At 35.8% G+C, this 10,113-nt stretch overlaps 2 protein-coding genes across 2 annotated transcripts in view; both read right to left on the bottom strand.

Annotated features, from left to right (window-relative positions):
- ZMAT1 (zinc finger matrin-type 1) overlaps positions 1-7,641 on the bottom strand; it is a 16,044-nt gene extending 8,403 nt beyond the window's left edge. Inside the window, exon 1 of the mRNA XM_006161843.2 lies at positions 7,381-7,641. Within this exon, the coding sequence (XP_006161905.1) occupies positions 7,381-7,489 (109 nt within the window). The 5' untranslated portion in view covers positions 7,490-7,641. The remainder of the gene's footprint in view (positions 1-7,380) is intronic.
- Positions 7,642-7,761: 120 nt separating this feature from the next.
- LOC102492241 (zinc finger matrin-type protein 1) overlaps positions 7,762-10,113 on the bottom strand; it is a 70,734-nt gene continuing 68,382 nt past the window's right edge. The window contains exons 3-5 of the mRNA XM_027765675.1: positions 9,975-10,076; positions 9,723-9,897; positions 7,762-7,865 (exon numbers count right to left, since the gene is read on the bottom strand). Of these exons, the coding sequence (XP_027621476.1) occupies positions 7,762-7,865; positions 9,723-9,897; positions 9,975-10,076 (381 nt within the window). The remainder of the gene's footprint in view (positions 7,866-9,722; positions 9,898-9,974; positions 10,077-10,113) is intronic.

The following is a 10,113-nucleotide window of genomic DNA, read 5'->3' as shown; positions in this document are numbered from 1 at the left end:
CAGGGAATTTATTTTTTAATAAATACCACAGGTGATTTTTAAGTAAGATTTTGTGAGAGATACACTAGGAGAGTACCTTACCAGTTTCTCAGTTATTTATCAGTTCCTATATCAAGCTTGCTTGTGTTTATTCATTTCCTGATTTGAGACTGATCAACTCTGAAGATTCTACACTTCCTTCAAAAATTAAGGACTAAACCCAGGACTGTGCATCTTCACAACAACCATTTTCAGTAAATTATTACTACTTTTATTTAACAGATGTGGAAACTAAGGTTTAGATTAACTTAGCCAATACCATGTATTGGGTTGTCAGAAAAATCATGACACATTTTACATAGAAAAATACCTCAGGACTTTTCCAACAATCCAGTATTTTGCAAGTGCCCAAGATATGCAAGATAAACAAGTTTCTCCTAGAGTAGTTGTTCTCAATGCTGGTTACACAGTAGAATTATGTGAAAAACTTTAAAACATTCATATTACACTTCTACATTAGATCAATTAAATTAGAATTTCTAACTTTTTGGAAGCATTCCAGATGATTCACTATGCAGCCATTGTTGAGCACCTGCCTTGGATTATTGAACCAATGATCATCATTAAGATTATGAACTTACATTATAAATCAGGAGGTTCTACATATTTAGTTGATGCTTATAATGATAAAGTATACCATATGTAGTATTCTCTTCAGTTCCTCCTTTGCTTCTCCACAAATTGCTTCATAAGTAAGATTGTAATAAAGGCAATACAGGGGCTTAGAAGAGCTTCGTTTTCTAATCTTGAAAGTTCCAGAGTCATTTCTAGAACCGTGGTCAGATTAGTTATTATCTTAGTCCTTTGCTTTTCCACATGCTGATGTTCTTTATCTTTTTCTAGAATACAGGCATCTCAGAAAATAATATTAAAAAAAACTATGTAAAACACTTTTTGTGGGGCCAGCCCCAAAGCCTAGTAGTCAACAGAGCTGGATCCCACACGGTTTCAATCCACCCTGGCAGCTTGAAAAACATGCCAGGTATGTGTGCCTTGTATGCCCCAAATCCTAACAGAATGTAAAAATGAAGGACAAGGGATTGAGGGGTGACCATGTCCCCAATAGTGGGGGGATGTTTTTCCTTCACTCCCTCTGGAAAGCTCACAATTGAAAAAAAGAAAGAATAGAAAAGAAAAGAAAAACTTTCTGTGAAATATGAAGCCCAGGTATTGGTCCCAAGTCAGAATTCCTGGCTAAATCCTGCCTTCATGGTTTTTGACACTGTCTTTTTTTTTTTTTTTTTTTTATAGAGCACATGCGCTCACCAGAAAGACAGAGAGAGACAGAGAGCAGAGAGATAGAAAGCGAGAAATCACCCCCCAGGGGGGATGGCCATGCCGCAATCCCTCCTTCTCCATTCTCCTTGGGATCTTGGGCATGCATACACATGTGCCTGGCGTGAGTTTAAGCCACCTGGTCTGGGACTCAAACAGCAGTCGGCTACATGGGAGTTCAGCGACATAGCCATTATGCTAACTGCTGGTCCCAGACACTTTCCATTCTTTTATCTCAGAGGCTGTTCCTTGGATTCAGCTTTATTGCTTTCAGTCTTGCTAGGATTCCTTGTTTCTGAGTTCACCCAGAAATTAAGGCTTCTCTGCATCTTGTAGTTTAGCTCTATATCATAACTCCTTGAAATGGTCTTTGTTTTCAAAGCATGGGTGGGAAATGTATACCTTTACGGTCTAAGATGTGGTTCTCAATCTTGGCTCCATACCAGAATCACTCAGGGAGTTAAAAAAGAGAAAACAAAGTACTAATGTGTAGGTCCCAGACATAGTCATTTAACTGACTGGAAGGATGGCCCTGAGCACTGGGCTTGTTTTTTAAGAATATTTATTTTATTAATTATTATTATTTAATTTGATCAGAAAGAGACAGAGAGAGAGAGGGAAAGTGAGAAGCTAGCCACCAGGTCCAGGCTCAAACCATGGTCAAATGCACTAGGATTTCTAAAAGCTCCCACATGATTTTAATACATAATCAGGGCTGAGAACCATTGGTTTAATATCTTAAATGAAGAAAAATTTGGGGAGCTATATGCAAGTAAAAATACAGCTTAATGTGACATTCATCTTATGAAGAGAAATAGAAAATGACCAATTTACCTGTTTTTAAATTATGACAGAACAAAACATGTTTTAAAAAACCTAATATTTGTTGAGAACTTATTCTGCCATGGGTACTGTATATATTAAATTTCATTTCATCCTTGTTCAACTCATGAATTTGCACTATTTTCATTTTATACCTGAAGAATGTGAGATGCAACTGAGCAAACTACTTCAAACATATCTCCCAATATATGCTCATCCCTCTACATGACACTGCCTCTCAATAAAAAAATAGAAAATATGAATTTAGAAAAGCTGTGTATTCATTACCATATAAATCACTGAGAACAATATTGTAGACTAAAATATAATTCCTTGTCTCAAAGAAGTTAATTAAGTTGAGGGGCTGTAATTGATGCAAATGCCCAAATCTCTGAGAAATCATAGAAAAGGGAAAATACCAAGAGCTAGGCCAGTGAGGAAAGCTATGAAGGATCTTGGAGGATAGGAAGGATTTGAATACTAAGGAGAGCAGATGAGAAGTACCTATGTGGCAACAAGCACTATGCTAAGGATATGAAGTGAATTAAACAGCCAGGCTGGAGACCAGCAGATGACGAAATGGTTATGTTGCTGGACTCCCACATAGTCAACTGTGGTTTGAGTCTCAGACCTGGTGGCTTAAAACTTAGACCAGGAGCGTGTGTGTGCTTACTCAAGATCCCCAGAGGAGAATGGAGGAGAAGGGATTGTAATATGGCCATCCTCCTGGGGGGGAGGGGTGATTTCTCTTTCTTTGTCTCTATCTCTGTCTGTCTCTCTGGTGAGCACATGTCCTATAGCAAAAATCTCTCTTAAAAAAAAAAAAAGCCAGGCTGCTCACAGGTTCTGCATGAAAAAGAGATACATGAACAAAGGATTTCAACCTTATTTGATAAAACAAAGGTATGCTGAGGAGATGAGGGAACAAAGCACAGAGGTACTTAGCACAGTATGGGGTGTGAAGAAGGCTACTCTAAGAGATAATGCAGTTAGTTAAACTTAAAGGGATGGGGAACCAGCAGATGGCTTGGTGGTTAAGGGTGCTGGATTCCCACATGGTTGACCATGATTCGAGTCCCAAACCTGGTGGCTTGCTTTCTCTCTCTCTTTCTCTTTCTCTGTCCCTCTCTGGTCAAATTAAAATAAATAAATAAATAAAGATAAATGAAATAATTCTTTAAAAAAACTTGCAGGGATGAAAAAATTAACTTGTCGAAAAGAGTTGAGAATGTTGCAGAAACTTCTTAAAATTCAGAATTGTTGTAGAGTAAAATAATAGGTCATCAGGCAAATCATGGCACATTTTTGCACAGAAAAATATGTCATGACTTTTCTGACCCAATATAAGGAGACCAGAAGGGAGCAGGTGAAAAGGGTCAAATCAAAAAGAGACTTATCTACTATGCTAAAGAGCCTAGACTCTTTAATTTGTATGCTCAGAAACATCAAAGTGATTGATCAATTGTGTGTTTTAGATGAACCTCTCCTCTGGCTACAGTAAAGAGGAAGAATTTAAGTAGAGCAAGCTGAAAATAAAAGAGACCATTTATGAGGTGAATATACTAGACCAGGCAATACCTAATGAGTGAATGGACTAGAAGGGTCTCGGTGGGGTAGAGAGGAGCAGGAAAATGGGTGAAATATTTAGATGTAAAACAAAATTTAATAACTGATTAATTGTGAGAGATAAGGAAGAGGGGGAAATCTAGAGAAATCTAAAATAATTCCTGGAATTGTACTTTGGTAACTAGGTAGATAAGGAGCTTGTCTGATAAGTGTGAAAAGTGGGAGTGTATGTCAGGGGAAGAGCATCTTAGAGTAGTTTAGGTTAAAATAATTGCTAAGGGGAAAGTGAAGGAAAAAGAAAAGGATTAAGTAGGACTAAAGGCCCAAATAGTACTGGATATCAAGACTCTGGAAAAGTACTCAATCTGTAGACTTACATAATTTTCCATGGTTATCACTCAGAAGCCTGAGTACAAAAGTAGAAAAGGTGGAGGATGAATTTGAACCTGGGTTGAAATCTTGCTACTAGACAGTGAGAGAATAATAACAAGGTGCAAGTAAAGTTTTCCAGAAGGCTGTTACAGCATTAAGGTGTGAGATAATGATAGTGCAAGTATAATGAAAGAGTACAGGACAGAGAAATAGTTCTAAGAAGATTTGGTAAGACCTGCTTATGGATAGGATATAGGGAACTAAGTAGTCAATAATGACCTCAAAAGATTCAGGTGTAGGTGACTAATAAATAGTTGTACTATTCACAAAACCAGAAAACTTGGAAAATTCAATGGTTTCAAAAAAGATTATTAATTCAATTTTAGATACATTGAGTTACAAGTGAAAGTGAGATATCTAAGTGCAATAATGGGGCTACAAATTAGTAAGATAAATAAAACAAATACAATAAATAAAAAATACATACATACTTTAGTTCCATATCTTTATGGTAGTCATTCCTGTGCTAATAAGGTCTGAGCTAAATGAGGGACATAAAAAAGCAATGAGAATGATGAAGAAAAAGAGAATATACTAAATATGGTAGAAACGTATGTAGACAACAGGTGGAAAAGATAGAGACAGAAAGGAGAAAGTGGGTTAAGAATGAAATAGGTGGAGTATGTTAAATAGTTTGTCTTATACTTGCTTCACTTATAACATGGTACTCTGCTATTACTGTTCTTTGACTTTCTCACTAGCTAGTTTAAATTCTCCACCTTTTTTTTTTTAATGCTCAAATGTTTGCTGCTCTTGAAACAGTCAAGGCAGGGGTGAACAGACTTCCACAGACATCTGTGAAGCTTCTGTGAAAACTTCTTCACAGGCTTGCATAAGGTTTCTTCACTGATTGGATTAAACTGTGCTGATGAGCATGTTACCTACAAGAGGGTGAGGACTTCACCAAAATCCTTCTTCTCTCATTGAAATTTCAGAGTGCTAAAATTACCCTACCCTTAGAAGTGACAAGAGTAAAAACACTTCTCATAGACTCAGTTCAAATTTACTTAATGCCAACTAAACTAGAAGCCACTATTTCAGATACCCTTAGCCCAACAACAAGAAAAATACCCTAAGAAGTGGTGGAAGCGGAACCAGCAGATGGCATAATGGTTACAATGGTGGACTCCCACATCACTGACTGCAGTTCGAGTCCTGGACCTGACTAATAATGTACTGATTCATATATTTAACTAATCTCCATTGATATAAGCCTACTTCTATGCCAGTGTGTATCTCTAGCACTAGAAATTCAGATGAGTTACATGAAGTAACTTCCCTCAAAGACCTCACTTTCTAATGAGAGACAAAAACTCATGGAGAAAAAATTAGATATGCAGGTTAATAAAGTATAGACTAGAAGCCTTGAAGGAAGTGAAATGATTTCCAAGCAGCAGTGGCATGTTAAAGAATAAGTAGGAGTTAGCTAGGAAAAGGGATTACATGAATATTCCAAGCAAAGTAGAAGCATGAACAAGGGCACAGAGACAAGAAATAGGGTAACTGCTTTTGGAAACCATAAGCAGTTTGCAGGTACCGACCCATGCAGATCATGACAGGGAGTAGTAGGGGATAATCCTGGAGAAGGCAGGCAAGAATAAGACAGGAGAGAGCAATGGAGCTTAAATTTCATCTTTAGAAAATAGAGAGATGATGAAAGGTATTTAATAAGGGAAGAACTAGAGAAATCACTAGAGAATGGTTAAATGAGGGTTAATTTGAGGAGACAAAATTGGAGGCAGGAAAAGTAGTTAGGAGGTTGTGGCAATATTCTAGCATAATGCTTCTCAAAATTTATTGAGTACAAATCACCAAGGAAATCCTGTTAAAATGAAGATTCTGGTTGAAGTAGATCTATAATGGGGCCTGAGATTCTTTTTTCTAACAAGCTCCCAGGTGATTTCAATAGTGCTGATCCACAACACCCACTTTTCTGAGAATCGAGACTCTAGGAAAGATGTTGAGGACCTGAACTAGTATGGGAATAGCAGGGTTAGGGATAAAGGGGTAGTAATATTCAGGTCATAAACCAGTCATGGCTTAGTGCTTCATTAGATGTAGAAAGTGAAGAAGGTGGTGTTGGGGAGTTTCATAGTTAGGTGTGGGTTTCCTAATGTGAACAACCAAGTGGATTTGAAATGGATGTGAGATATACAGGTGAAGCAGTAACTACCATCTTGGACATGTGAGTTCAAGCTTGACAGGAAGGTCATAAAGCTACAGATGAGAGATGAAACCAGGAAAATATATTAATCATGTTTTCAGAATAAGTCAAGAACTGAACCATGGGAATACCTACATCTAGGTAATGAATAAAAAAATAGACCATAAAGAAAACAAAAAAGAAGAAGAAATGCAGGAGAAGAACCAGAACATAGAGTTACATATGACAAAGAATAGAGCTTCAAGAAAGAGGGAGTAATGAATATTTTCACATGAATCAGAAAGGTCTAGTAAAGAAAAAAAAATAATGGTGAGGGGAGAATAAGTGGGTGGAAGAGAGATTATTAAAGGGAAATAAAATACACTAGTAGTGAGAAGGTGTCTGTGGGAGAAAAATGGAAATATATATATATGATTAGAAGAGCAAGTGAATCACTCCAGTCAGGATAGTTGGGCTAATTGTGCCTCTATTGTGCCTCAATTCTTGCCACTTGTTCTTACCTCTTTTTTCATCTTCTCTCCTGCCGACTTCTATCAACCGAAATAATTAAAATCTATGAAAACTTTCTGGAGCATGTTGTTTCACTCCTCTAGTTACCAAAAATATGTATACAAAAATCCATGTCTGTAGCATTTTGCAATGAAATGTTATTAACTCAACTAGTCTATATGCTTGCTCCTTTTAGGGAAAACAGGATATTCTCATTTGTATTCCCAAGAATCACTAGTCTAGCACCCAAGACGTATTTAAACTATCTTAGTTAATGAATGATATAACTGTGATACTAGTTTAAAATACTTCCTTATGTATGTAAGATAATATGACACAATGGGAAAACCTATATTTGATCCTAAAATTAACAGGGGTCATACAAACTATTCCAGCTATGACTTTTTAGAAAAGAAACAGATCAATCTAGATAGACTTGTAAGTCCTTACTTAAATAAAATTCTATGACTCCATAAATACTATCAATCTCTCACTCATAAGAAAAAGTGGTATACGAACATATAAATAAGCTAGTATATTTTATAAAATATAAACTTTCTATGAAATAGTTGTGTGATAATTTCACTGTTTACCATTTGTGTTTGATTTTGCTGGAAAAGGTTTTTCTCTTATCTTGTCTAAAAACATCTTCCTAGCTTCGTTTCTTGTGTGTTTTTTCCCAACATAATGTTGTTGGGCCATTAATGGACTATTAAAAGAAGCAGGACAGAGCTTGCAATATTTGTCTGGATTATCCAAATCCAAATCACTGCTTGAAGAAGAAGGCAAAGTCTTGTCTTTAATCCCATCTGTGGGAGGCTTGACAGCAAGGTGCTTCAGGTAGGTTGATTCTGTAGAAGTAGTAATAGGCACACCTGCTGAAATAGGTATGAGAAATGATCAATATGTGTTCACATATGAAAGTAGCATTCATTGTAACATGTTAGGGAAATTTAGAAATCTCTAGAAACACACTATCTTTGGAATTTTTCAGCAGAGAGCTGCTGGAGTGTGGGAGGCTTGACAGCAAGGTGCTTCAGGTAGGTTGATTCTGTAGAAGTAGTAATAGGCACACCTGCTGAAATAGGTATGAGAAATGATCAATATGTGTTCACATATGAAAGTAGCATTCATTGTAACATGTTAGGGAAATTTAGAAATCTCTAGAAACACACTATCTTTGGAATTTTTCAGCAGAGAGCTGCTGGATTAAGGGACCCAGGTCAAAAAGAATTTCCTTTGGTGAGAATGGAAATTTGAATACAAAACTGTCACCAAGTTTTTCCAAGAAAGACAAAGGAAGGAAGAAATGTTCTGCATCATGCATTACCTAATTACATTCATTTGAAAAAATCAATGAGTGGGGCTGGCAGGTGGTATAGTGGTTAGGGCAGCTGGACTCCCACATAGCTGACTGTGTTTCAAGTCCCAGACCTGGCAGCTTGCTTTCTCACTTTTCTTCTCTCTGTCTCTCTCTGGTTAACATAAAAAAATAATAAAGTAATATAATGACAATGAATAAAATTAAAATAATAATTCCTAAGAATGACAATGAATAAAATTAAATTAATAATTCCTAAAAAAAGGAAAAATCAATGAGAAACATTTTAGGATGATTCTTTGAAATCAGTGAGATAAAATAAATGGTACTACTGCATTGGTGTCTTTCTCGAGTAACATAGTTAGCATCTATTCAATCTAAACCTGTGATGTATGCATCAGGATAAAATCTATACCAGTTTGAGACTATAAAGCTATGCATGTTTCCACAATTCCAGTTATTACCTAGTTCTTTCATTTACTCTCTTCTCTGAGTTCAAATCAATGAATTTTGGGGTGTGAAGATAAAGCTTTTTACAAGATGTTTTCCCTTGTAAAGCATACTGATTATGTTTTTCTTTAGAAGGGCTGGCAGAAGAGAAACAAACATACAAAAATTAAGATACTAGAATAAATTTTAAAAATAATTATGGCTTAATTTTATTAGAAAAACAGTTAAGTTTTAATAATGCTTTTTTGTGGCACTGACTTTGCTGGGTGATGCCTACACTGTGAGTTGAAAATCAATGTTGGTGAATTTTCCACGTAAGATAATGCCTTAGTCCTAAATGATTAAAGCTACTAAGAATATGGTAAATTATTTATTCCACAGGATTAACAATCTTTTATTTTTTTGGTCCAGCACATGAGTTTTTCAAAATACAAGTTTGATATTCCAGAGTATACTTTGCCATCTCAGGCAGTTCTGGGTCAGATCTCTCATGTATTCTGGTGTCCCAACATAGATGCAAGGAGGAAAAAGGCAATCAATGCTGTGTAATTCTCTGTATCTGTAGGATTTACCATAAAATAAGTACTTTAGTAAATATTGATTGAGGATGGTGTTTGTACTTTATATTTGTACAAAGGAAGGAATGACTGTTAGGGTAACTTACATACGTACATGCATACATACATACATTTACTTATTGTGTTGACTTTCTTATACTTTAGCCCAGAGTTATAGTCTGGAGATTCTGCATCCATAACTATACTGTGGTGAAGACACTGATCAGAGCACACACATAAGATAATGTTTTAGAAAATATTAAAGGAAAAAATGATACCAAGGGGAAGAAATAAGAAAGAGCAATGATTTTATGGTTTGATCACTGCAGTTGCTTATTGCTGTTTCTTTTTAGCAGTATAGCAAATCACATATTATTTGGATTTAGTCAAACAAAAGTAAGAGATCATAACATTTTTAAAATTCAGCTAATCACTATAATTTCCACATTAAATGGCAAGGACACACAAGAGAAGAACTGGGCAGAAGAAGAATAATCAAGTTATTTCAACCAGATTGAAAGTCTCTCCAATACAAAATAGATGGCAGAGTTGAAAATAAATGATAGATTGATCCTGTATTGAAATGAAAAGGTAAAAGGAATCTTACCCATTTCTGCCTGAAATGTTGATGGAGATACCTGATCGCGTTCCTCTATTAATTGCTTCAGTTTTTTACTATGAACTTTCCCTTCATAGTGAGACTGAGCAACAATTGGGGAGCTAAAGATCATGTTGCAGAGATCACAAAATTTGTTTTTGTCCACTACTTCACTTCTATGAACCTGAAATAAGCACAATCTTGTTACAAAGATTCAGTAACTCAAAGTTTAGAATCACAACATAAACATAGAACACTCACCTGAAAATTCTCAACATGCATCATCATTTTGTCACCAGGCACTTCATTCTGTTCCCCATGCATTTGAAAATAAAACCTAACATTTTGAGCATGTCTTTCACTCTGAAAAAAATATATATAATATGACTTTTGTTTATTC

The sequence above is a fragment of the Tupaia chinensis genome, unplaced genomic scaffold (assembly GCF_000334495.1).
Source record: "Tupaia chinensis unplaced genomic scaffold, TupChi_1.0 Scaffold139234_1, whole genome shotgun sequence".
NCBI lineage: Eukaryota > Metazoa > Chordata > Mammalia > Scandentia > Tupaiidae > Tupaia > Tupaia belangeri.
Note: the sequence above shows the minus strand (reverse complement) of the source record. Positions and strands in the feature narration are given on the sequence as shown.